Genomic DNA, 27,759 nt, shown 5'->3' on the forward strand with positions numbered 1-27,759 from the left:
TTACAGTGATTCTCTTCTCTCTCTTTTTTTTGCTTTTCTTTTCACACCTGGGGTTGGGGGGACCTCAGATACACAATGAAATTAATCATATTCCCCAGTTCATATGCACCATCAGTCCACACAGAATTTCTCTTTTGGTTTTACTTATTTTTGTTCTTTTCCTCACTCTCTCTCCCTGCAATACACCTCCTCTAGTATATTTTATATCCTTACACTGCACCTCTTACCTGGTTGATTCGATATAAAAGGAGCCTTCACACACATCGTGTTGGTAGCGTGTGTGGGTCATGTGTTTCGTTTTCATGGATGGTATTGTAGGATGGCTGTATTTATTAGACAATTCTTCCTTGCATCTCAGAGAAGCACCTGGTCCTAGTTTTGCCTCGTGGAGCTAAACAGAAAAATTCCACGCCCTCTTCCAGCATTCCAAGCCAGTTGTCACGGCCCTTTCTGCAGCCTCGATCTGCCCTCCCACAGGATGTGGGATTTTCCTTGTTCCTCCCCTGGATGTTCCGTAGGTAGATGGCATTCCCGTCGAAGGGCCTTGACTGCTCCACCCCCTGTCTGGGTGGGCTGCTACTCTACCCCAGTGATAACCTCTTGAGTCATTGGAAGGACCAGGAGAGGAACCTGAGATATTATGAGACTGGGCCATACAGCAAGATAGCGCGAAAACTAAGATTTGGTTGGAAGCGTGAATTCACTTGCTTTAGGTTAGAAGCGGCTGCCCTTCCCCTTTTCCCCTGGTTACCAGGATGGGGGAACTGTGAGCCTTGGTGATGTAGGGGTGCCTTCAGGCAGGGCATCTCTCTCCTCACCCTGTGCTGGATTCTTTGTGTGCACACCAGAACCCCTATGCCCAGACAGCGGTTGACTCTCCCCTTCCTTTGACTTGGGTGGAAATTCCCTCAGGATGTACGGAAAGAGTGTCCAGCTGTGTGCCTATCTTCCAGGCTGAGAGGACCTGGTCCCAGGGAGCTGAGGGTGCCTATATGCCCATGTGGAATAACCCACCTTCCTTATCCTCTGCTCTTTTATCTTTATGAGCACATATAGATACCAGTGTTATACATTTATACATTTCTTTTTCATTGGGGTAAAATTCAGGTAACATAAAATTAACCATGTCAAAGTGAACAATTTAGTGCATTTAGTACATTCACACTGTGCAACCATCTCCTCTGTCTAGTTCCAGACATCATCATCATCCCAGAAGGAAACCCCATACCTGTTAAGTAATGCTCCCCATTCCCCCTTCCCCTCTGACTCTGGTAACCACAATTTGTGTTCTGTCTCCATGGATTTACGTATTTTGGATATTTCATATAAATGAGAGCATTCGGTATATGACCTTTTGTGTCTGGCTTCTCTCACTGAGCGTGATATCCTTGGGTTTCATCCACATTGTAGCATGTATCTATCCTTCATTATTTTCTGTGGCTGAATAATATTTCATGGTGTGGATATACTGCAAGTTGTTTATTCATTCATCTGCTGATGGACATTTGGGCTGCTTCCACCTTTTGGCTGTTGTGAATGATGCCGCTGTGAACGTAGGTGTATATGTACTTGTTTGAGTATAGCCGTTTTTAATTCTTAGGAGTAGAAATACGGGGTCATGTGGTAATTCTATGTTTAATTTTTTGAGGAACTGCCAAACTATACATTTGCTTTTTAAATAGCAACTTTACTCTGGAACTTTCCTACCTATCGAGGGAGAGGGAAATTGGGTGGAAAAACTCTGGGCTAGGAGTCAGGAGACCTGGTTTCTTCTCCTAGCTTTGCTGCTAACCAGCTGGGGGACCTTAAGCAAATCACTTCCCCTTTCTGGGCTCTCGTTTCCTTGTCTGAAAAGTAAGAGGATTGCATAAAGCTGGATAATCTTTAAATTCTCTCCCTTTTTTAAGGTTTTATTGGAAAAACTGGATTCCAGAGAGAAGAGTGAGAGAGAATTGTCAAACAGCTAAATGTGATTATCTCTATATTCTTTTTATACTGTGTTTTTAAATTGTAAGTTAAAAGCACCCCAAATAATTGGGCTTTTTTCCTGCCAGTGTGTTTCTAGTTAATGAATAGCTGCTGGCTTCCTTTTTCCATCAAGATTCCCAGAATAAGCTCTCTTTCTCTTTCCCATCGCTTTCTACTGTTTGGCAGCTCCTGAACAAAACATGGTGGTCCTGGAGCCGAGGCTGGAGCCATCCCCACGGTCCTCTCTGAAGGAACACTGAGCCTTCCCCTAGTGCTGGTTCCCTCGGCACTAAGGTTTCAGCTAGATAACCTGAGTCTGGTCTTTGGCGATGTAGGAGCCAAGGAGAGGAGTTAGCGGGCTCTCTGAGACAGTGTCAGGACCATCTCAGGGAGTTAGGAGGAAGAACCAAAGACCTCCTGGGATGCCTTCTAGCTAGAGCTCCCAGGTCCCAAGTAGGTGCTCTCCTGCACCACCTGGTGGTTTTCTGGGGAAACATGAGGTTAAAAACAAAAAAACCACACTTGACCAAGTGGTTTATTTCATCCAGTCAGTCATTCATTTGTTCATTTTTTCATCCATCCATCACGTATTTTTGAGCACCTGCTGTGTTTTAGGCATTATGTTAGATTCTAGGAATACACAAGATGAGGCACCTGCCCTTTTATAGGGATACAGACAAGTGGCCTTTGGGATGAATACAAGTGACGCGTGCTATAACGGGGGCATAAATGGTGTGCAGGAGTGCAGACAAGGGCCACATGAGTCACATTTGGCAAATCCTAATGAGAGAGGGCAGATCCAAAGAGTGTTTTAGACGGAAGTTAATCCGTGCAGAAGGCAGTCGGTACGACAGCACCGTGCGCCGAGAGACCTGGGAGAAGAGCCGTGTTGGCTGGAACACGGAACACGAGGGGAGGGAGATGAGAGGCGAGATGCAGAGGGGCTGCATTAGGCAGGCCTCGGAGCCGTGTCGTGGACTTCAGCTTTAACTTCAGGCTGCAGGGAGCTAGTGAGTTTGCCTAGGGGAGTGGCACGTGTATATTTGTACTTTAGAAGTGACAGCTCAAGTTATGGGTGGAGAATGAATAGACGGTGAGAGTAGAAGTGGGGAGACCACTTAGGAAGCTGCTGTAGTGACTGGCATGAAGTGATGGTGACCAAAACCAAGATGGAAGTAACAGGGAGGGAGGCGAGTGGTTGGAGTCCAGAAATGTACCTGCGGTTGGGGGCTGGTGTTGGGCCCAGCTTCCAGGAAAGAAACTGCTGAAATCTGAATCAGAATCCTTTAGCTTGCCTCATGTCCTGGCAGAAGGGAGGTATCCTCCTCCTCCAGGTCTCAGAAGCATGACCTTGTCTCCCAGGAGCAAGCCTGGAGCCCCGCTCCCAACCCTACACCCCCAGTCAGGAGAGATGGGCGATGGTGGGGGTACAGGGGAGAGCAGGCTTCAAGGTGCTGCCAAATGGAGCAGGAATAGGAGAGCAGTGTGTCCATTTTGGTAGGTGGCTATTAGTCCAGGAAATCTGGGGATGCCACCTCCTGCTGTCCTCTTTGACTTGACCCCATGGTGGACCAGCAAACTGGACCAATTTTTAAGACTCCGTGTTTCAGAACCTTGGGCGATCTTCAAGCTCTGTATGTGAGTGTCAGCTCGAGGTCATTCTTGCTCCTCTCTCCCAGGAGGAGGGAAAAGGAAAACTCATTCCAGGTTCCTTGGACAGCCATGTTTAACCCCTCCCCCTGTAGGCCCTGGAATGATTTCTTGAGGATGTGAACATTGGGCTGTCATAATGTTGCTCATTCTACCAGCCCCCTAGCATCCCCTTCTCCTGGGGATGCCAGGCACTGCCATTATCTCTACAGGGACAACATCAGGGACTGGCGCACCTTAGCTGCGCAAAATAGCTACAGAAGTCATTCATTTAAAAGAAAAAATCCTTGGGCAACCAAGTCTCACCTCTCTCCCCCTGCCCCCCTGGCGTCTTCCCCCTGCCCCCCTCTCCCTGGGTCAGAGGACAGCAATGTGATCTTGTCTCTGTGCCCCTACCCCAAACATACTCAGCCCCAGGCCCACTCAGGACATGTGGTTCAGAGGAGCTGCAAGATTGGTGTGTTTCTTACTGGCCCAGTGCGTGGCGTCCTCTAGATGTGGGCCTAGGGGCCAGTGTTTGTTCTCATGACTGTTATATGCAGAGCTGCCGTTCCTTCCAGAATAGTAGTTCTCAACTGGGGATGTTTTTGTCCTCCAGGGGACGGTTGATAATGTCTAGAGACGTATTTGATTAGGGGCAGGAGTGGGCTTTACTGGTATCTAGTCAGTAGAGGCCAGGGGTGCTGCTAACCATCCTACATTAATACCCAAGACAGTGTCCCACACAAAGAATTGTTGGGTCCCAAATGTCAATAGAACAAGGTTAAGAAACCCTGTTTTAGAACACCAGTCTGTGACCAAGGGGACCCTTGAGGAGACCCTTCAGGCCCTGTAGGATTGCTAGAACAACCATGAGTTCAAAAAACCTCACTTATCGTTGTATTTCTTTCCACAGCTGAGCGCTATCCAGGAGGCCCAGTTACAGCGGCTGGAGGCGGCCAGACCCTGCGGGCTGGGGAGCAGGGAGCGGGGCCCAGTGCTGAGGATGGCCTGGCAGCAGCTGCCACCCTGGGTCCATGCAACCCTCCTCCTCTGCCTCCTCAGCCTCAGCGGGGCCATTGAGATTCCTATGGATCGTGAGTTCTGCTCCGTCCTTTTCTTTTATTCTCCTGATTTAGGGCAGAGGAGTTGAGGGTAGGGGAGGTCAGGGGAGAGTTAAGACCATTCTGAGAAGGTTCGGGAGAGGGGAAGCCATGGATTCTGGGCTTCCCTCCAAAGAATTCGTGCAGCGGGCTCATGTTTGGGAACCTGAGACCAAGTCGTGGCGGGGTCTCTCAGGGCTGTGGCTGAGCTGGTGCTTGGCCTGCCTGGAGCCTGCTGAACAGGACCAGAGGTGGCAGAGTTTGGAAGTCTGAGTGTCACTCGAGACTTCTTCCCTCCACTCCCCTCCAGGGGCCTCTGTGGTTTTGACTTGCCCTTCGAAGCAGAGTTTCCAGGGACCGAGTGTAGTGGGCAGTTCTTATTTGCCTTTCCAATATCTGAACTGGACCCTTCAGGCCCTCTTGACTGGACTGATCAGGAGGATGGATGGCCTGGGGAGGGTTGGGAAAGGGATTATTTTGCAAAAGAGTGTGGCTAAATGAGACATTAAAGTAGAGCCCCATCATAATGCCCCCGTGGGAGAACCAAGCACTGCTTCCCTCTGTTTGTTTCCAGCTTTCCCATGGTAAAGTTGAAAAGTAAAATCTATGTCATGGTTTCCCATAGTACAGGTGTGATTTGGCCATCAGAATCATAAAGTAAGGGGCTCAGAATACTAATCTAACAGCCGTGTCTCCGCCAGTCACATCTGTTGTTACATTCATAAATGGCCCATTGACTGGCAGCTGTGCTCTTTGGCCCTGCATTTAGGTGTGTACCACCTTTGTCACAATTCTGACACTTCTCCCAGGACATCTTGCCATCCCAGTGCTATGATATGGGCACACCATCTCTGTCCCTGATCCTTGCTTCCAGGAATAGATGGGACCCACATGATGCCAATGTAGACTTGGGCTCTCTCCAGGTGACGGATGTCTGGGAGGGTGGGAGGGTAATACAGCCTCCAAGAAGTCCCCACTGAGCTCTCCAAAGCCAGACCCTGGGGCTTGGAATTAGCATAGCCAGTGAAGAGTTGCAGTCTTCTTAGCCCCCTCTTACCCCACTTCACGAATAATAACTGCCCAGAGGAGTGAGCAGTTTGGGATGAGAGAAAGCCGATGGAAACTATGAGTTGGACCCAGAAGCAAGATGGGCAAGGCTCCTGCTGCCTTCCCAGGAGTCCCAAGTGTGTGTGTGTGTGTGTGTGTGTGTGTGTGTGTGTGTGTACACTTAGAGAGTGGGAAGAAGGGAGTTGTGAGAGGAGCCGTTCCCATGGAGACCATCTGCACTGCTGGCTCGAGGAGAGTCTCTCATTAACAGTCCCAGGCAGACAGTCTAATAAGGAGCATGATAAGGCCACGTCCCTGGGGAGGAGGGGGTGCAGAGGAAATTGGGTTATCAAGGAAGTGGTGAAGGCTCATTTCTCCTCACTCACTCGCCTGCCACTTTGATCCCCGGGGCTAGTGGGTGAGGGGTTCCTGAAGGTGAACCTATAGGTCGGTGTTAGGGATCTGAATTTCTAAAGCTCTGTTGGAGCCACGGGCAGGTGCCCAAGCAATCAGTGTGTCCAAAGTACGGCCACAGGGGGCAGAGAGCTGCAAGTGCTGCGGCCTCCCCGCCACTGCCCCTTCACCACCACCACCCCCCCCGCCCCTGCCGCCTCCCCACCACAGTGTCCATGAGGAGGGCCTGGAGGATCCGCCTTCCCGTATTGCCTTCATGGAAACTCAGGGTCACACAGCAAATGGGCGATGGAGTCACAAGGACTCAGGTCTCTTGACCGCCCCCAGTTTGGCACTCGACATGCCCCGCCCCTACCGCTGGTCATGCTGCTTCCTTCTAGTTCTTCTTGGAACTCAGTGGAATAGCAGCTGCTATATGCCTGGCAGAGAGCTAAGTGCTTTACAGGTGTCATCTCCGTGATTCTCACAGCTCATCCGTGAAGTAGGTATCATCCGTAGCTGACAGGTTAGAAAACTGAGGTGCAGAGAAGGCCGTTTTCTCCAGCTCATAAGCGGCAGAGCCAGCATGTGACCACAGCGCCTCTCTGAGTGAAGAGGTGGGTCCTTCTGTGGCACCGTTCCCCATGCCCCACACTGTGTCACCACAGGAAGCTCATGCCGCCTGCCCAGAGCGTGCCTCCTACGCACTGCGCCCCCCTGGTTGCTGCAGGCGCAGTGGCCATGGCGACACCCAGAATGAGCCCACAAGAGCTGAACACAAGACCAGAGAAAGGGAAGCCCTTCAGAGAGGCCCTAGTGTCCTGGGAGGAAGTCCTCTCCAGCCAGGCTTCTCCCTCCCAGGTGATCCGCACCCGTCCCTCCATCTCTCCCCAGGCGGAGGCCAGTGGAATGGGCTGGGGAAAGACCAGGCCTTCTGTTTTCTACCCCCCAGCTTTATTGAGATATTATGGACACATAACTCATGTAAGTTTATGGCGCACAATGTGGTGATTTGATACACGTATATGTTGCTAAATAATTGGCACAGTAAGCTGAGTTAGCACATCCATCCCCTCACATAATTAGCTTTGTGTGTGTGTGGTGATAACTTTTAAGATCCACTCTCTTAACTTTCAAGTATATAATACAATACTGTTAATTATAGCCACCGTGCTGTAATTAGACCCCCAGCACTTACTCATCTTATATTTGGGAGTTTGTTCCCCTTGACCAGCATCTCCCCACGTCCCCTGCCCCCAGCCCCCACCACTCTACTCCCTTTTTCTTTGAGTTTGACTTTTTCAGATTCCACATATAAGTGAGAACATACAGTATTTGTCCTTCTCTGTCTGACTTATTCCACTTAGCATAATGCCCGCAGGGGCCTTCCGTGTTGTCCCAGAAGGCAGGAAAGACATCTACTCCCCTGTGTTCATTGCAGCATTATTCACAAGAGCCAAGACATGGAAACAGCCTAAGATCAGGCACTCTTAATTCGCCCTGTGTGTTGGCTGGGAGGGCCTGGGTGCTCAGGCCAGAGGCTGCCCTGCCAGGTGTGCCCTTCCACTCTCTTGCCCCTTCGGGGGGTGTTATCCATGCCTTGAGGATGGGGAGTTGCTTCTGCTGTTGGGAGTTTGGGCACAGCAGGCTCCCTGGAGCAGAGCCCTGGGCTGCTACACAATCCCTCATTGAAGCCCCGGGCCTCCAGCTCCCACTGCTCTGCCAATGGAGTCATACACACCCTCCTCCTACTCGCCCCTCCGCTCATCACCAGCCCCAAGGAGAACAGTGTGACCTTTGAAGAAAGCAAAGAGTCGCCTCATCAACCAGAGTGGGTTGGCCAAAAAGTGAGTCTGCTGACAGTTTGCCCCTCCATCCTCCGCCCCACATCAAGAGACTCGGCATTTTTCTCCAAGGAACCTGCAGAGGAGGGCAGTGGGGTAGGAGAAACATTTCCTCCTCACCGTCATCCCAAGTAGTGCTGCAGGATGGCCTCAACAACAACAGCCCCCCAACCCCTGCCACATACACACACTCCATCCTTCAAAGGATGGGTGCTGGTGCTGTAGATATCAGAGCCAGGGAAAGAAGAGAGGTACGTGAATCAAGGAAGCTTGCAGACTGGGCAGCCATCTGCCTCACCCCCTGCAGAGCCCATTGGAAGATTCTTCCCCCTTGGAAACCAAAAGAGCAAATTCATTCTCCACTTGACAACGTCATCCAGCCAGTTCCATAGAAGGAGAAAAGGGCAGGTGGTGTGACACAGGAGGGCGGGGCGGGGAGTTGTCCCTAGGCAGGCGGCCCCCCCCACCCCGTCTTCCCGCTGTGGTAGCTTGTCTTCTGGATTGATTGTGTCCCTGTAATAAACTCCTTGGTAGCACAGTGGTGGCTGCAGATGTCATTGCGTCTTTAGGCAAGTAGCTTCTCAAGAGGCCCGTGGCCTGATTTCAATGTGGGGCTGGGGACAGTGTCCTGAGAGTCTCCCCCCCGAGTCTTGCCCCTCACTCACCTCTGTCCAAGATGTCAAGGAGAATAGAGTGCCAAGGCCCCCCCTGGGCAACTCACTTCTCTGGCCGAGAAGTGGATTTGTGAAAAAAGCTCTGGACCAGGCAGCAGGAGAGCTGGTTCTCATTCCAGTTCTGTAACAGACTTCCTGCATGACCTTAACTGAGTGACTTCCCTTCCAAGAATTTGAGAGTCCCTGAACAATGTCTGGGGCTCCTTCCATTGAACCAGCCTTTGATCCCATAAAAGAGAGGCTTGAAGCCCACATGGGCAAATGAGATCCTTTGTCAGACTTCCCATCCAGGGCAAGGACAGAGCCCTCCACTGTATGTGAGGACCCAAGACACGTCAGCTGTGTCTTGAGATGAAGAAAACAAGGGCCTGGGCTGGTGGTCAGAAAAAGTGGGTTAGGTGTCAGCCTTGCCTCTCCTGAAAATGGCCCCTCTCCCCCTCCCCTTCATGCCAACCCCGCTGGCTCCTCAGAATGACCTCTCTTGGTTTTCCTAGCAGGAAAATCACATGTGGATGAAGATGCTGCAGTGGGGAGCTCCATAGAGCATGTGTTCAGAAACCATAGATTTCTGCTTTTCCCCTGGACTTTTCTTCCCTTTTTGTTTCCTGCCCAGGACCCTAGGCAAATGGTAAAGCAGACAGAATTTCTCTTCAGTGTTCCAGCAGGCCACACAACGCTGGCCTGCCTGAAAGAATTGTTTTGAACCTTTTTGTGGATCTTACTCTCAAGACTGTCACTACTGACAGCGTGTGTGGTAGGGCCCTATTCCTGCCACACTCCACCTCTCTTCCCTGATGTCTGTCTTCGCTCTCTCGTGACTCTTCCTGCATCTCTCGGTCCTGTCTTAACTCTGCACTCGCTAGGCTGCCCCCTCCCTGAGCCCCTAAACTCCTCTTCCACACCTCACTGTGGTCAAGTTAGAAAGCCTCTAGGTCACCATGGCTCACCAGCAGCTTCTGCTTCCGCCAGGAGCCCTCACTCTGAAAAGGTCAGCCCACAGCACCAGCACAGTATCTGACATCTGTGCCAGCATGAAATAAGAGTGGCAAGTCACTTTCTCATGTAATCATCAGGAAAAGACATCTTAAAAAGTTACAGCAACACGTTCTCTTTTCTGCAGACAAATGTTAACCAAGACCTTGTCCCCACAAAGAACATACATCTAAAACCTTTCTACTCAAAGCGTAGTCCACAGACCACCAGCATCAGCATTGCCTGGCTGCTTGTCAGAGATGCAGCATCTCCTGAATCAGAGCCTGCATTTTAGCCAGACCCCCCAGGTGATTCATATGCTTGTCAAAGTTTGAGAAGCCCGACCCTCAAACATGCAGACACCTGTACAGGAGCCCTCATCTCAGGTGAGGGCTGGGGAAGAGTTGTGCCACCTGCCCCTTGACCCCCTTTGTGAAAAGCACAGAAAGGAGCGGTGGGCTCGGTTTCATCCCCACAGTGTTCAGAAGCGGGATCTCCAGAGGGCCATGTACTTCTGCCGTGAGCGGGGCAACGACGATTCATCTGTCCCTAGAGTTTTCCAAAGGAAGGGAAAGGAGGAGACGGTGAGGGAAGAAGGTGCCGTGGGAAGAGTGAGGCCTGTGGGCCTGGCTGGGCCCCTGGAGCTTTGCCCTGTGGCAGTGGTCAGATCCACACCCTCCCTGGCACCGTTGGCCAAGGAACCCACTTCCCTTGATGGCGTCTAGAGGTGACGGCGGCATCTCCAGAGCCCGGCCCCTTTCAGGCAGCATTGTCACTTCTGATATTTGGACTCACCTGCAGCGTCATTTGGTCAGAGGCTGGTCTCAACTGTGTGGTTTGATCTCCCCGGAGAGGTGTCATCTTCTCCGTGGCTGGGTTCATGCGTTCAGTGGGTGTGGCCCCACCCCTGCTTGGCTCTTCCACTGAGCTCTGCAGCTGGGAGGAGCGAGCCCCTGCACAGGGACGCCCCCACACCCACCTCACCCCTCTCCCTGCATTCTGGGGCGTGAGGATACCTAGGCGATTAGTCATGCCTGATAACCAATAACCAGTAACTGATGTCTTCTTTTCTCCCCTTCGCAACGCTAACCCATCGGAACTAACAGCAAGCATTCAGAATGAGCGTAAGTGCCTCTGGGAGGTAGGAGGGGTGGGAGAAGGCCAGGTGAGGAGCTCCCTAGGGATTCGTGGCCTCTCCACCTGCCTGCTCGGCCTTCTTGACCCCGGAGCCCTGTAGTGAGGTCCCTTACCACACAGAAAGGGAAGAGGCTCACCCAGAGCATCCATTGTTGGGAAAGGCAGAGGAGCAGGTGGGTAAGAAGGGCCACTGCTCCCCCATCCTCAGGTGGCTGGCACAGGAGCCCAGGATGGAGAGAGAGGAGCTGGCTCTTTGGCATGCAGACAAGTCCCTGGGAAGTCCTCTTGGGACTAAAGCCTCTTTCGGCTCCAGCCTCACCACGATTTGGCCATCTGTTGACCCTCCAGGGTTCAGAACCATTGTGACCACTAGGTTCTGGAAATCTAGCTGCTTTTCGTTCCTTTATCCATTCAACAGACACTTATCAAGAACTACTGTGCACTAGGCGTGGTGCTGTGTGTTGGGATATGAGAATGGGTAAGACAAAAGCCTGGCCTTCAGTTTCCCACTATGGGGGATACTATGCGGTCTTAAAGGGATTCTTCTTATGCTTAGTCTCTGACACACACCCGCTCTCCTGCTGCCCCCTTTAAGGAGCAGTGTCCCTCGAGCTGGGCACTGTCCACACCCTGCTTGCCTGCTTGTCCGTGTGGCTCCTGGAGCTCTTCATTTCAGCCGTTCCCCAAGCCAGGGCCCCGGGCAGGTCCCTGCAGCCCTGACCACCCACGTGTGCACTGTTGCAGTGTCCCAGCCCCCGACCATCACCAAGCAGTCGGTGAAGGACCACATCGTGGATCCCCGGGATAACATCTTGATTGAGTGTGAAGCAAAGGGGAACCCCGCCCCCAGGTGAGCCTGCTGCCAGGGACACCCGAGCAGGGTGGAGGGAAAGGGGCCTGCAAACAGGGCGTTTAAACCAGCGCCTGCCCCTGGGCCTGAGGATAATTGAGGCAGCTGAGAAATTAGACTTATCCTTTCAAGATTTATCCACTTTGGTGGAAGGGACAGTTTGGACAACGAGAAAATTTAGCTGGTAAGGAAACTGGGGGCCAGAAGACTTTAGTGGCTTAAGGTCAAACCAGAATGCCAGGACCAGATAAGAGGTTTTCTGACCTTCAGTGTGACATTCTTCCCACTGCCTTATGTTTCCATCATCCCCATGCTTAGATGATAGGAAGTTCCTCTTCCTGGCTAACTTGAGTCCGTCATTCCGAGCGTGTCTCTGCTTGGACATCAGCATCTCCTGAGATGTCAGCAGACACGAGTTGCAAGCCTGCTGTGTGCCAGGCTCTTGTTAGTGTTGTTCCTCACACCGTCATCTGCGACTGCCTCACTGCCCTTCGGGAAGGACCCATGTCCTCCTGAAGAGGAAGTGAAATGGAGGCACAGAGATATTAGGTACCTTTGCCAAGGTTACCCAGCTTGAAAGGGGCAGAAGCTGGATTTGAACCCAGGCTTCTGACACCCCTCTACCAAATGGTAAGCCCTGGAGATAGGGAGAAGTTACGCTGTCCGTCTCCCATCTTCAAAGCTGCATCCACAGGCTGGACTCTTCAGGAGCCTGGTGCCAGATTCGGACCCAGACGTGACAGGACCCCATGTAGTGTGTGTGTGTCAGCAGGAGAAAGGAGGCAGGGCGGAGCCTCAGGTGTGTGGCAGCCTTCTTCTGTCCCACTGCCAGGTCTGCATGAGACGGTCGCCCAGGAACTGGCAGGGCCTCTTGCCCTCAGTGCGAGAAGCAGGGGTCACCCTGAAGGGTCAGGCAGGGCATAGGTGACCTTGCTTCTGAGGTTTGGTCTTTCTCCCGTGGTCCCTTTTTGGGGCAGTGACTCTGTGACACTGAGCAGCCACTACTGCTCCTGCTTCTTTTAAGGTTATGTCCTGGCAGCCGCAGAAACACATTGCCCGGGAGAAGCAGAGGGATGTTCTAGTCTCTTCGCTCCGGGGCTCAGTTTTATTGTCTGCTTTTTCTTTCCAAGCTGCCCCGCCTGGGCTCTCATGTGTGGCCCTGTTCTATAATCTACACCCATGAGTAGGGGCACAGGTAACCTGAGCCATTTCACTTTGGTTTTAGAGTCGGATTATCAAATAAGGAGGCAGGAGGAGCAGAGCCCGCTCCCTGATGCGCTGGGTTGGGGGAAATATGAATTTGGGTTTGCATTCCTAGTCGGGGGCTGGGAATGCCTGGGGGTGGAAGCAGTAGCTGACCTAGGATTTTAAAAAATCAAAATATCTGCTTACTCCTCCAAAGAACATAATCTCCCAGGGCTACTTGGGTATCTGCCACTTAGAGCCTTGGCTGGTACAAGTTCTAATATCAGGGACCTGCCCCTGGAGAGTCACCTGGGTGGGACCTGGGACTCTGCATTTTATCAGGCTTCCCAGATGGTTCTGTTGCTCAGCCGGGGCTGGGACCCCCTGGGATGGAGGTGTGGTTATGGGACTGGATCAGGGAGGCCCTGCGAGTCTGACCTGGAGCCCAGAGCCCGCCTGTTACTCTTCATTGTCCCTGCCCCTCGTGTCCACAGCTTCCACTGGACTCGCAACAGCAGGTTCTTCAACATCGCCAAGGACCCCCGGGTGTCAATGAAGAGGAGGTCTGGGACCCTGGTGATCGACTTCCGGAGTGGCGGGCGGCCAGAGGAGTACGAGGGGGAGTACCAGTGCTTCGCCCGCAACAAATTCGGCACGGCCCTATCCAATAGGATCCGCCTGCAGGTGTCCAGTGAGTAGCCTGGGGCAGGGCTGAGATCCCTGCTCCTGGGTAAATGGAGGGAGGGCATGGGGGTCGTTCCAGAAGGGCCGGCCCTGCCCTTGGCCTGTTGGTGCCTAGGCGTCCTGCATGTGCTGCTTGCTTTTCTGATTCTGAGCAGGGGCGCGCCTCCCTCAACTCAAAAAGATTCCTAGGCAAGGAAGCTTCCAAACCAGTCTTGAACAACTTCCCTGGCCACTCTGGAACAGGGGGAGGGGAGGGAAAGGAGCCTTTGAAGATGTGCATCCATTCAGACAAAAGGCCTCTCTCCTCTGCCTCTCAAGGGCTGCACCTCGCTTAGACTGGCAGGCCTGTTCCTCTCTGCTGCCTCCCTTGTTCTCCCGTCTCTCCTCTTTCCTCTCCTTGCACGCCTGCCTCTAACCCTGCTCCGTGCCCTGGCCCCAGCCATCACCCTCATTTTGTCCTCCTCTGTCTGTTTCTCCCCAGAATCGCCCCTGTGGCCCAAGGAAAACCTAGACCCTGTCGTGGTTCAAGAAGGCGCCCCCTTGACGCTCCAGTGTAATCCCCCACCGGGACTTCCATCCCCAGTCATCTTCTGGATGAGCAGCAGTAAGTCTCGGGTCCTGGTGTCGTATTTCTGTTTTAATCTTAGGGAATGGGGTGGGTGTGTTAAACGGGGAGGGCTTGCCCAAGGCTGGAAGACCCTGACTTGTGAGCAGCAGATGTAAGGTGGCCACGCGGCTGAGCACGCAGGCTCAGCAGAGAGAGGCTGCTTGGGCTCGTTGGTCTTTCTAAAAACACAAATCTGATCGTTTCATTCATATGCTCAATGCCCTTCCTTGGCTCCTCCATCACCTTGGAAAAAGGCCAGACTCCTTTCTCTGGCACACAGTTCGCTCCTGCTCTGGTCCCCTCTGCCCCTGCCGCCCTCCTCCTACCCCCAGCCCCGACCATGTGCTCTTACCTGTAGCACACGCTGTTCCTGCTGCTCAGAGACCTCTTAGCTCCTCTTTGTCTTCTGCCTGGTAAATGTCACGCAGCCTTCAAGCCTCAGCTCAAGGCCCCAAGAGTGGACGAGTGCCCCTCCTCTCCGCTCCTCTGCTTCTTATCTGGGGCTTCCCACTCGCCACACTGCGTTGGAATTACTTATTTATCTACTGTCTCTTCTGCTAGACTGCAGGCTCTTTGAGGGCAGGAAACTGTCCTTCTTATTCATCTCTATTTCACCAGTACCTAGCACAGTGCCTAGCACATAGTAGGCCTACAGTAAATCGTTAATAAATGGTTGGAAGAGCTGACCAGCCCATCATTGGAAAATTGGCATTGTTAACGTATCCTTTAAGAAATGGTGAATTTAGAAACAGTCGTGAGAGAGAGCAGGAGTTAACTGTGAGCAGTCAGCGTTAGAAGTATATTTTTACAAACCTGACAGCCTGGAAACCTGGTCTTAGAAGTTTACATCAGATGCAGTGCTTGCAAGAAAAAATATAGATAATGTAGTCAGCATTCTCAGCCACTCCTATGATGTCATTAATTCTAAAAAGTACACATTTTCACGTTTTAACATCTCTAAAATTGGAAGGCATCCTAAAATTGATGGTGTGCATCGATTGATATGCATCTTATAATTGGTAGTGCTTTTTTCTTTCTTGGAGGAGGGTGCTTAAAAGTAAAACAGTTGACTTTGACTCCCAATCTGAGGAGCATTTGGAGGCTGGTGTCCTCTCCCTTTGGCCTCGGGGTCAATCAGATCTTCTGTGGCTCGAGCAGGAGATGGAAACGTGTGGTCATAGAGCATGGGTGTGGTGGACAGGTCTGAATCTAAATCCTAGTCTTCCCTCACTGGTTTAGCAACCCAGGACATTTAAATCCTCTGCTTTCTTATCTGTAAAATGGGAATAAGCCCCCGCCCAGAGTTGAGAGGATTAGACCAAACAATGTCGAGCTCCTGGCCCCCACCTGGCCTTCTGTAAGTGTTCAGTGGCCAGAACCATCATGATTATTATTACTGTTCTCGTTACTGCCAGCCTTCCACTGCATCTCTGCTTCCTTGTAGCCATGGACCCCATCACGCAAGACAAGCGTGTCTCCCAAGGCCATAATGGGGACCTCTACTTCTCCAACGTGCTGCTGCAGGACATGCAGACGGACTACAGCTGCAACGCCCGCTTCCACTTCACACACACCATCCAGCAGAAGAACGCCTTCACCCTCAAAGTCCTCACCAGTGAGTGCAGGCCCCCGCCCAGGGCTGGGGCCGGGGTGGCAGCCCACCTAGCCCAAGCAGCCCTGGGTACCTGGGTCTGAGGGAGACTTGTCCCCGAGGCTGACCTAGAAATCCTTCAGCCCGTGCCTGAGCTACTTCAGCTGCTCTTGATTCTGAAGCCTTGAGTTAACCTTGGTCCTACTCTAAGGCAGTGCTTCTCAGACTTTGGTGGGAATTGAATCACCTGGCGAACTTGGCAGCCATCCCCACACCTGGCCTGTCCTGCCTCGGCAGTGCCTGCCTTTGTCCTTCATTAGCTCTCCCGGTGGTTTGGACACCCACCAGAATTTAAGAAGCACTGTTTTCAGTGGTCATCAGCATCTCTCTCACGCACTCAGCTTGGTTATTTCTTTTACTTCTAGCCATTGTTTGGTTATCTTTATGCCTAGAGTAAAGCCATAGCATAGAATATCCAAATTAGTGGGTGCACCATCGTGAATTATATTTGATTCTGTAATATGTATATTCTGGACCATAGAGAATCACTGTGTTTGCACATTGCAGGTTTATGTTTTAGTTTCATCTGTTTTTGTTTTTATTTCCTGATTCTGTGTGGCTGGTACCAAAGTGAACCCGCATTGCCTGACTCACTGTAGTGTGGTGGCCCTCCGTGGAGGAGAGAGAGAAGCGAGTCAGTTCAGAGACACTTCTTGTCAGGGACCCGCTGGCCTGGAGCTGTGGTTGCAGAGTCCTCAGCCTCAGGACATTGCAAGTGGCTGTGGTGTTTCCACCGTGGACTTGTAACATGCCTTCCATAGAAGCGACCCCTAAAGACTTAAATCTGTCTGATTCAGCTGTGAATGTTGTTTTTAACACTGTGGACACTGGTGATTGTGTGGAGGCCAGGCAAAGGGCACCACGTGGGTGCTGGCAGCTTCCACAGGTCGGAGGAAAGAGGCTGACCCCGGCTTCCCGGAGCCCATTCGCCCACAGGTGGTTGACAGTGCCTCCGGGAGGCGGCGGGAGGCTCGGGCGAGCCCACTCCTCACTCGGGACAGGTGGGAGCCTGAGCCCCTCTGCTGTCTTTCCTCACCAGTCCCTGCCGATGATGGAAACAGGTGTGCTGAGTCGGCCCAGCCCCACACTCCGTTTCCACCATGGCATCAAGGTGGATCCACAAGAAGCAGCTTGCTTCCTGGTCCCCTTCTCCTGTGGTGGGGTTTTTCTCTTTTTTTCCTTTCTCTTCATTTTCTTCCCTTTTCTTTTTTACATCCTTCCTCTCTATTTCCCTTCCCTCTTTTTTCCTTTCTTCTTGCCTCCTCTCCTCTCTCTCTCCTTGAACCCCATTTTACCCTCTCTTATCTTCCCCCGTCTGCCTCTGCAGCTCCCCACACACTGTTCTGGGCTGCTGTCAAGCTGCCTGTAATTTGGGTACCAACAGGATGGCCAGAAACACAGGGACAAGCCAGCGTGTTCCTGGCAGGGTCACCCAGCTTCAGGCTGCTTGCTGCCCCTCCCTGCTTCCTTATTCAGGACCCAGGCCCGGAGAGGACCTGGAGAAGAAAGTTGGGTTGTCTAAAGTGTCTCCTCAGTGCAGTCAGGGGTGACCACCTGCCAGCTGGCTGAGCTGGGAGGACAGTGTGGTCTGCCCAGGACCTCAGTGGCCTCCAGAGCCAGGACAGGGCTGGCAGCGTTGGGCTGTGGGAGGGGCAGGGATGTCAAGAGCAGGCTGCGCACTGAGCCGATCCCTGGACGGCCCTCAGTGCCATCACCTGGATCCTCTCTCCCTGCCCGGGGCAATGCTTGAGGTCAGCCTGCTGTTTGGGGACTGACTCAGGTGACCTTCTGAGGTCCTGGGTAGAGTCCCTCACTGCCACACGGGGGAGAGGCAGGGAGATGGAGGTGGTGAAGAGCCTTCCTCTGTGGAATTAAGCTGTTAGAGGTTTCAACAACATTTAGAAGTTGGGCTTTCCAGAAACATCCTTTTCTCTACCAGAGGCAGTAAGGGATATTCGTTTCTGCTTCATTTCTGGGTCCGCTACTCCACTGAAAACTCTTTCCTCTGAGTGCTGAGAAACCCCCTAGGTGGTGGGAACAGAACCCTGGTGGCCTCCTGGAGTTCTTCCAGCGCTGCTTTGGCCTGAGCAAGTTCTGGGCATCCAAGGCAGCCCGGAACTGGGCACAGTTGCTTAAAATAGCACAGTGGTGCTCTCTCTACTTGCCTGCCTGGAAAGGACACAGGCTTTCTCTTGTGTCTTCAGAACCAGGTCTGGGGGTGGGAGGCAAAACAGACGAGTTGGGACAGCTTCAATGACTCGGGTCTCACCTGGGGTTTCTGTCACAGTTTGCCCATTGGGGAAGAAATAAAGCTCATCACAGCCAGCTTTGCATTACCTTCATTAAAGGAAGGGGAGAAAAGTATCCAAGACAAGATATTCGGCAATCTACAGTCATTTTTAGAATTTGTTTTGGGATGCACAGACCAACAGTGGAGTCTGGCCAGCAAAGATGGGCCTGTCCCACTGTGCCCACGCCAGCACAGGTCCTGGTCCCCTCCTGATGCCTCTGCCAAATGAGAGGCATCCATGATGATGGAGGAGGTTCTCCCTGAGGCAGATGTGGAGCACTAACCCTGCTTCCTTGTAATGGCTGTTGTCTAAGTGACCTTCTTAGAAGAGTCAGAAGGTCTCCCTGAATTTCTCAGATGTGCAGGATCCACAAACTGGGAGGTCAGTTCCGAGCTTGCCTCACTTCTCTGGAAAGAGATAGGTTCTGTTTCACCTGGTGGCAGGGGAGCGTGGGGGCATGAAACAAGGGCCCCTTCAGGTGTGCGCCCCACCCCCCAGGAGAGGAGCGGCACCTCCCAAGTGCCTCTTCACTCCTCTTACAGGTCAGTTCCCAACCTTAGCTCCAGATAAACCCCAGCCAACTCCCAAATGCAGGCCAGATATTTTACAGCACACCCCATCTTAAGGGATAGTTCTGAGTAATGAAAATCTTCCTGCAGGGTGTGAAGCAGATTTGGGATGCAATGCAATGCAGGACCCAGAAAAAAGCTCACATAGCCTCCAGCAGTCAGTTGTAACAGGATTCGATCTGTCTTCAAATATGCAACGTTCTGGCATTGCACCCCTCCTCCCTCAGGCAGTTGGACCCTGTTCCTGGCTTCTCCAGGCTGTCTGCTTGGCTTCCAGTCAGCTGTCCCACCCCCCACCCCCTGTTGGTACTGTCAGAACTTGAACCCCATAGCTGAAAGAGGACAGTGGTAGAAGAGTGAAAAACTGTTTAAGGATGTTGGCATGGTTATGTGCCCTATTCCAAAATGTCCTTCTCACTGAGGATTATTAAATGCCTAAGGGTTTTAATTACCTAACGTTGGAACCAAGGCCACTGGTCTTGCTCCTTAAAGAATGTCTTCACCCTCAAGCCAGTCTAGAGAGCTCTGAATCTCCAGCTTAGCCAGCAGGCCTTTCCCAGTCCAAAGTGTAGAACTCACAGCTCACACACTCTCGCTCCTGTCCCAGGCTCTCTTTCTAATCCCCAAATCTGAACCTCAAGCCTCTCTCTCCCTGCCTCCCTTGACCGCTCCTAGCCTCCTCAGAAGGAGGCCTTTCTGCCAACAGATGCGTCTCGGAGACCAGGGTGCTGCCCACCCGGTCGGGTTGGGGGTGGTGCTTGTTGCTGGGCGGCACACGATTGCTGGGTGCTGCCAAGGGTCCCTGTGTCCCTCTTCTTGCCGACGACTCTTTCCCTTAGACCGTCTGCTCCTCTCATTTACTCCTTAGCTTCTGCCCAGGTAGGGCTGTGCCCTTTCCCCAGGGCTCGCTGACACCCCTTTCTCTTTAGCCACACCAGGACCTGGGCTTATCCAGAGTCCTGGGAACTGAGGATTTTGATGGGAAGGAGTTGTTCAAAAGACTGCTTTGGGATACCACTAATCCTTATCTCTTTTGTTTGAAAATATAGTAGGACCAAGCAATTAAAGGTCAAGCCTAATTTTTTTAATTAAAAAAGAAACTTATTATTGCCTTCTTTTGCAGGATTTAACCTTTTCTTCCCTTTTTTGGGCTATTTTGTGTTGCTTGTTCTTCACCAAGCATATTTCCTTTCCAAATATGCCATGTCTTTCCTTTGCAAAAGGCCACCGGTGCTCTCCCTGGTTGTTTTTGTGGCTTTGCGTTTCTGTTTGTTCTCTCCCTGTTTATGCCTCCGCAGCCTCTCTGTGGCCTCCTGTTTGCTCACCCTCTTTTGTTTATTGCAGACCACCCCTATAATGACTCGTCCTTAAGAAACCACCCTGACATGTACAGTGGTGAGTCGCCGCGGTAACCTGGGATAACCTTGCCTGTCCTAACCCCAGTTTGCCTAACTTCACTGATATCATGTCATTAACTCATGCTGAGTGGCAAGTCTGACCATTGGCCGGGCCAGGGTGCCAAGGGGCCACCTCCAGACCGCTGCTCGCCAAGAGGACCGTGGCCAGTTTGGAAGTTTGAGGTGGCTGGTGGTGTGCAAGCCTCCAGTTGCTGAATTCTGGGCAAGTTGTTCAAACCAGGGTAGGATTTCCAGTGAGCTGCTTGAGGAGTTCAATAGAAACTTAGGAATCGGTGGTGGATGGATGAAGACTATCCGAGGCTAGGTGAGTTCCCACAGTGAGGAGGAAGCAGAAAGTCTCATTCCTATTAGTGGTTTAAGAGCACAGAAAGCTTTGTAGTGTGTGTTTAGTTAACTCCTAAGTGTCTGGATGTGAATTGCCTGTGTTGTAGTGTAGTCTTGGTTTGTGGGGGTACCATTTCACAGGCCCCATGTCTCTTTAAAATCCGTCTGGGAAAGATGATTAAGGGTCCAGCTCTGAGTTCTCTTTCAAGGTGAATATAAATGAAGTGGACCGTCCATTGTACTCCATCACCTGGGCCTCTTCTCTCCTCTGGGAGTGCACGCAAACTCAGTGCCCACCACTACACACACTTGCAAGTCATGGAACAATTTCCATGAGGCATATTCCTAACTCATCACACAACTGGTTGCTCAAGCTGATTAGGAGAGTAATGGTCTATTTCCACACCTGAGTCACCACCCCCTACCATGGCTCAAGAGTGTCTTGTTTTTCCTTGAGCAGCCAGAGGAATCATCATTTGCTGGCTCTGGCGAGGCAGCTGGCCCCCATCATCAGTTATACCTCGGAAGCTGAGGCTGCAGGTCCCCAGGGGGCTCATTGCGAGCTCAGATATATAAGAATGATAGACGGGAAGTGTCTGTATTGTGATGTGCTGACATAAACAATGATGGTGTCTCGAGTGGGGGATGGGATGAGGGAGCGAGAGCCAGGGGGAGATGCGGAGGCTCTAACTTGGCACCAGGCAGCCAGAGCCACGCTGAGGTCCTGCCAAAGAGATTTACTGCCGAGGAAGCAGGCACCTTTATTGGATTCTGGGCATTCTCTGTTTTCAAAATAACGGGGCCAACCACCATTGTGTCAGGAGCCCCAGGGCACTGGTGTGGAATGTGCCTTTTTCTAAATTGGATTCTAGGTAATCTATTATGGAAGTATTCTTAAAGCTGGAGTGTATCAGAGCCAGAAGGTCCAAGCTCCTCGCTTTATAGGAGATAAACCATTCAGTGGACATGCACATAGCGTTGTTTTATCAATAGGGTAAGTTAAAGTGATTCCAGCTGCTTAAACGGGCTTGTGACCAGTGGCAGATGTTATTACAAGTGAAAGGTAAGGGTTATAAGAACCATCTGGAACTATGAAACCAAGCAGAGCTCACAAGAGCTCATGTGGAGATTGACCCCTTCTCCTCAATCCAAGGCAGAACGGGGCTGACCACGTGGAAAGCTAGCTGGAAAGGATGTAAACAAAGGACAGCTAGGTTGAATGCTTCTAGAAAGAAATAGGAAGTGAAAAGGAAGAAAGGAAAAGAAGGTCCTTCCTGAGTGCAGGGAGCCGGGCAGGGAGACACAGTGCGATGAAAAGTGCCCACTGGCATTTTTTTGCTTGACTTTGAAATATGGCATCTCTCTTTGTAGCAGTAGAGCCACCCCATAGTTACATTTTTGTTCTAGTGATTTCTACGGTGGTTTGGTATCCTCTGAACATATGCCAGATGCCCCCTGACCTGCTGAGCGGCAGAGGGAAGCTGGTCTGAGATTGTAACTTGCCACTTAGCGTTCACCCAGGCAAGGAGACGGGAAGTTGGGAGTGTGCCCTCTGAGATAGACTGCCTTGAATTAAACTCAGGCTCCAGGATGTGCCGTTGAGAGACCTTGGGCAAGTCACTTAGTGTGTCAGAACTTTAATCTCCTCACCTGCAAAATGGGTATGTTACCTGCCTTGTAGGATTATTGTGAAGATGAAACAGGATAAGGTGCGTATGGTTCCCAGTTTGATGTTGGACACATGTCAATGATTAATAAATGTTACCCATTATTGGTATTAAAGAGAATGGTTTAGTGTTGACTGTGTCAAGGATAATTGTCTGTGCTTCTGAAATTAGGAGGGACATAGAGAACTTGAAGAGGAGCCCGGGGGAGAAAGGCAGGCACAATTATGGGAAGAAAGTGCTACAGAACAAGAAATTTTAGAGCAGACGAGAGAACCAAAAGCTGTTCAGATCCTGAGCTGTGCTAAGAACATGAGGGATTTAGATCAGACTGTGGAGGAGATTTCCTGGAGTGGAAGCTATCAAATATTACTAGACTCAGAGTTCTTCTCATCTTCTGGGGTTGTTTGGTCAGCCGTTCCTACAGCCAGAGAGGTAGAGGAGGTGCCGGGAATCCAGCCCTGTGAGTTTTCAAATCTGAGAATCGAAAGCAGCAAATGGAGGATCCAGCTGCTCCTAAAAGCTGTTTTTGGCAAAGTTTCTCAGATCCATCTGATTGATTGAACTCTCTTCTGCTAACACACAACACTTGACAGAGGGGAGCAAGTCAGGTTTTCAGCAATCTTGACCTTTCCTCTCGCAGGAGACAGTCGAGGCATTTTTCGCTGGCACTTTAAAGCCAAGGTGGTTGAGACGGTGTCATCTCCTGATGTCCCCCTGCTGGCCAGATTCCCCTAGAAACCCATGGGCCCACTCTTGAGCCTTAGCTTGTGAGAGCAAGAGAGGAGTCCGTCCTCGGGCTCGAGGTCAGATGGGCCCACCTGGGAAGCTCCTCCTGAATCCACACAGGAACGAGCTTTAGCATCTGGATTCTGAGTTTGATCAGGCTTTAGGTCTGACCCCAGCCCTGAAGATCAGGGAGAGAGTAAGAGAAGCAACATCAGGACAGGGATCCTCACCTCCAGGGTAAAAGAGAGGGTGTCCTGTGACACTGAGGATTGTCATCTTCCACCATTTGAATCTCACAGAGTCTCATATAGTAATCACCTTTGTCTCCGAGATTCTTCTGAACTACTTCTTCAGGGAAAGACATTAGCCACCCTCCCTTGGGAGCAGTGGCTCCCAAAGCCAGCAGCTGGCTTTTCCTTCATAAATTTTCACGTGAATCCCTCCTGCTGCAGCTGACCATGTTTCTTCGTAACCTCTCCTCTGGGTCCAACCTTCTCATCCCTTAAGGGTACCATGTGTCACCCTGACTCCTCTTCAAGCTTTCCATGGCCTTAAGAGTCCAGTTGAGATGGCTTTGGAGCCTCTTAATTCTCAATCCAGCTGCTTTTTTTTCCAGCTTGGGCCTGGGTTTATTTACTAGCCGCCAAGGAGGGCTGGAGTCTTAGCTGGGACAGTGAGAACGGCATTTGAGGAAAGCGTAGTGGAAGAGTTTCACCACAGCAGCTCACTAAGTCAAAAGTATCTTTCTCCTTCACCTCCTTTGCCTTGGATTTGGTTTTCTTTGGTTTGAGCAGGAAGGAGATCCTCAGAGCTGACTATCAGAAGTGGGGACAGTGGGGCGCCCTGTCCGTCTGGAGAGAGAGAGGCAATGTAGAGTAGATGGTAGAGCACAGGCTTTGGTGCTAAATGGTCCAGAATCCAAACATAACTGGCTTGTGACCTTGGGCGAGTCTCTTGACTCCACTGGGCCTCAGTTTCCTCTGCTGAAAATGGAAGTAATACCCCAGGTTGTCATGAGGATTAAACATGATGCCGATGTCTAGATAGAGCTGTTAGCACAGCGCGTGGCCCATAATGAATGCTCACCAAATGGCGGTCCTGATTATTACCTCTGACTTTTAGGATGTTCTTCCCTATATTTTTGAACTTTGGCTTGTTTCCCAGTAGCTTCTTCTCCTTTGGGATAATTCTGTGGTCCCACATCCTACAAATGAAGTATTGCTATAACCTTTTTATAGTCACAGCTACAGCGTGTCAAGGCACCCACAGTGGGACTTGGTGCTCCTTGCTCCTCCCTCCCATACTTAATGCTTTGCTGTTCATGTGTGCTTGTGGTGCTGCATGCTATGGTGTGAATTAAATGTCCACGGGGTCCCAGATTGGTTTCTGCAGATTTTGTCCCTGCGTAGAAGGAGTGCGCCAACTGAGCTGGGACCTCTTCCACATAATCCCAGGGTTCCCAGCTCTCGACAGATTCGCCAACCTGACACTAGAGCCCTCCTGCCCTGAAATCTCTTCCTCGTGGTGCCCTTCACCTTGTGTTGTCTGACTCTTTTGGTGATTCCATGACGATGGGTGGGAGGAAGCTGCTGCTTTGGTATCAGGCTTCCTTGGTACCGAGAGCTGGATGCTACAAGAGTTATAGATATAGACAGTAACCAATTAACCACATAATGGATTAACCCCTTCAGTAGCCACTGTTGTATATGTGTTGTATATGTGTGTGCTGGTGGGACAGATGAGGACATCTACAGAAAGAGAAATAGCCGGTGGGGTAAATTGCTGCCTTCTTTTTTATTCTCTTTTCCCCTGAATTCATCCATCCTGCAAACACTTATGAGCGTGTGCCGTGTGCCATGTATTGTGCTGCAGCCCAACTCCCTCTGCATGTGTTTTGTCGGTTCTTCCCCCAACAAAAGGATAAAGCAGATGCAAACTCTGAAGTGCACTCTTCCCATGGCCAATGGAGAGGAGCTGAGTGCCCCTAGGACAGGAACCCCGCTGCTCCAGCCAGACACCAGCCAGCCCAGCGAGCTCCATTAGGAAACACCAGTGTCACAGAGTCCCCTGCCACTGTGTCCTCACTCTGCCAGCACCCATTAACACCCCTGCTCAGAAGAATGCCTTTGTTCTCACCCCAGGCATCTCTTAGGGCTCCCATCTCCTGGCAGCTCTTCCTTCCTTCCACCTCTCACCTCTCCAGCTGAGTCGAAGACCCATTAAACCCATCGGTAGGCTCAGCTTATATTTTTAACTTTTCTGGTTTACAGTCATACACCTTTGGGCAAGGGTGTCTCCTCTAGTTTCCCTTTGCTTTGGGTTCCTGGTTGGAAACTCCTTGTTCTCCATTCCTTCTTATCCATTTCCATAGAAATGTGCAGAGAGCTGTAAGGGAGAGGTGAGGCTCAGTCAGGTGGGGTCCACTCTGCTGGGGTACCCATACTTGCGTGACCCTTCCACAGGGAAACAGCCACCCTGACAGTGTCAACCTCTGTGAGCCACCTGGCCTTCAAAACCTGGGTGTGTGTCCTTGATTTCAGACCCCGTGGCTGCTGCAACCTAGTTGAATTGTAGATCACCTCATCCATCTTGGCTGCCACTTTCCTCTCACCCCTCCTCCAGTCTCTCACATCTAATTAACACCCTCCTCCCTAGCCCCCTCCCAAAGTCATTAGTGAAGAAGCAGAATGGTCTTGGCCCCACAGTGATTTCCTGTCGTCTCTGCTCATTAATTCTCTCCATGTCTTTGCTAAACCATTAACAACACTCCCTGCATCTCTGACTGTTCATCTGAGTCTTTGTGGCTTCATCCCAGCTCCTTGTCTCCAGGGTCCCCAAGAGCAGGTTGTCTGTCCTGTGGCCCCAGTACAAGCCTTCTCTTTCTTCCACTGCTGCTAAGATGGCCTCTGGGGCCCCAACACAATATGCTCGGGAGTAAACCGCTCACTGCTCAGGCAACCCCCTCCCCATTCCAGGGAGTGGTTGGTTTACTGAGCTGTGACGGAAGCTGGGCTCCTCTTGGATCCTCGAAGATCCTTTCAGAACGTAGAGCTGCTCACACACATGTGCCGGTGGGGCCGAGGAGCCCCGCGCTTCCTAACACACCTCTCTTAATGATGCCCCAGCCCTTGGGGTGGTTTCAGCTGGGAGGGACCGGGGCTTGGTGCCTCTGAGGGTGAGGGGGTCAGCAGGGCGTGATGACATTTCTTTCTAGCCTGACAGCTTTGGCCTAGCTGGGTCAGCCCTCCGGACAGGAGGCTCACGAGAGCTTGCTCTGTCCTGTTCCAGCCCGAGGAGTTGCGGAAAGGACGCCCAGCTTCATGTATCCCCAGGGCACGGCAAGCAGTCAGATGGTGCTGCGTGGCACGGACCTCCTGCTGGAGTGCATCGCCTCCGGGGTGTACGTACTGTTTGCACCCCCACTTCTGGCTACCCTCCAGGAGGATGGGGTGGGAGTTTGTGCATGCTCTATTCTTGCCACGTTTTGGGGGCCAAAAGAGAAGCAAACAGCCGCTAGTGAGGACTTTGCAAATCATAGTCATCTCCATCGCATTCTGCCATCAATCTTTTGGATAATGAGGAAAGGAGATGGGTAGGCATCCTGTGCATGTGTTAGGGATCTCGTGTGACCTCAGATAAGTCCCTCAAACGCTCTGTGGCTGAGCACCCCCTCTGGATAGGAGAGCTCAGCTCTCAGAGGACATGCGTCCTCCTGGGCCCGCGTACACTTTAAGGACACCCGGGTGTCTTTGGCTCTATATAAGAACAGCAGGGCTAAGTTCCTGTTTCCTGCTTGGTCCTTCTCCTAGCCCAACACCAGACATCGCATGGTACAAGAAAGGAGGGGACCTCCCATCTGACAAGGCCAAGTTTGAGAATTTTAACAAGGCTCTGCGTATCACCAATGTCTCTGAGGAAGACTCTGGGGAGTATTTCTGCCTGGCCTCCAACAAGATGGGCAGCATCCGGCACACGATCTCGGTGAGAGTAAAGGGTACGTTGTGTGTATTTCTCATTATGATGATCTGCCAGCCCTGAACACCATGGCCACCCTTCCCTCTGGGGGCAGTTGGGGGCGGGGTGAGGGGGACAGTTCCAACACACTGGTTAGTGGCAGTAGTGACTTGCCACCCCCTGGATACGAGTGTGTGTGTGCGTGCGTGTGTGTGCGTGCGCGTGAGAGAGTGGGGAGTATCGGGAAGGACAGCCACCCTGACCATCACCCTGCTCTCATTTGTGCTCCGGGCTCCCTCGGCAGGTGAATCTCCTCCGTGGTCCATTTGGATCACCCCCAGAGCCTTTTCTTTCTTCCTTTGCAGTCCTGTTCATGGTGTGTCATCTTAGCCCTGTGCTGTCTGTGTACTTGTGCATGGTTCTTTTTAAAAATGAGGAGTCATCATGGCTCAAATTATTTTTTTAAAAATCCCTTCCCTCCCTTAAAAGCATAGATGGCTCCCCTGAACTATTGCCAGCACTAGAAGACGTGCCTCTCTGGGTCCAGCCGTGGGTGGTGGGTGCACCAGGCCCTGCTGGGCCGGGGGCTCAGGGGTGATTGGGATGATGAGGTCTGACACCAGTACAAGGACTTTCTTAGCACATGCTCAGTTGACCCTGTCACCTTGGCTTCAGCACTACACTCAAACCAGGGGTTCCTAACCTTTTCTGGGATATCAGGATCTTTGAGAACTTGATCCAAAGGACGTTCTTCTCAGAAAAATCCACATATCCCTATATTCACAAAATTTTCCAAACAGTTGGAAGGGGGGCCAGCTAAGAGCTTCTGCTTTAACCAAAGCTCACTGCCTAAAAGAATGAAGATCAGCCCTTTCCTGAATGGTCTGATCTTGTAGCAGCAACAACAGAAATCCAGAGGGCCAACCCTGTGCCCACTTTACCACCTTCCCTGGCTCAAGCCCTTGGGTGCCCATCATGAACACCTGTGGAGCTCTGAAAGCATTTGCCACCCGGGCCTCCCCTGGGGATTCTGACTTAGTAGGTCTAAGACAGGCCCTACTGTCCA

At 51.6% G+C, this 27,759-nt stretch overlaps 1 protein-coding gene across 6 annotated transcripts in view; it reads left to right on the top strand.

Moving 5' to 3' along the window:
- Nucleotides 1-27,759, top strand: part of NFASC (neurofascin) — a 181,040-nt gene that overhangs the window by 102,212 nt on the left and 51,069 nt on the right. For 4 of the 6 annotated variants that reach the window (XM_087437031.1, XM_087437025.1, XM_087437014.1 and 1 more), the window contains exons 3-10: nt 4,514-4,694; nt 10,737-10,754; nt 11,512-11,617; nt 13,297-13,493; nt 13,968-14,090; nt 15,538-15,708; nt 26,028-26,139; nt 26,549-26,733. In XM_087437031.1, the coding sequence (XP_087293157.1) occupies nt 4,514-4,694; nt 10,737-10,754; nt 11,512-11,617; nt 13,297-13,493; nt 13,968-14,090; nt 15,538-15,708; nt 26,028-26,139; nt 26,549-26,733 (1,093 nt within the window). The remainder of the gene's footprint in view (nt 1-4,513; nt 4,695-10,736; nt 10,755-11,511; nt 11,618-13,296; nt 13,494-13,967; nt 14,091-15,537; nt 15,709-26,027; nt 26,140-26,548; nt 26,734-27,759) is intronic. The other 2 variants (XM_087437009.1, XM_087437018.1) reach the window with 1 other exon arrangement.

Source organism: Ceratotherium simum, chromosome 2 (assembly GCF_057802395.1).
Source record: "Ceratotherium simum simum isolate JZ-2026a chromosome 2, ASM5780239v1, whole genome shotgun sequence".
Classification (NCBI taxonomy): Eukaryota; Metazoa; Chordata; class Mammalia; order Perissodactyla; family Rhinocerotidae; genus Ceratotherium; species Ceratotherium simum.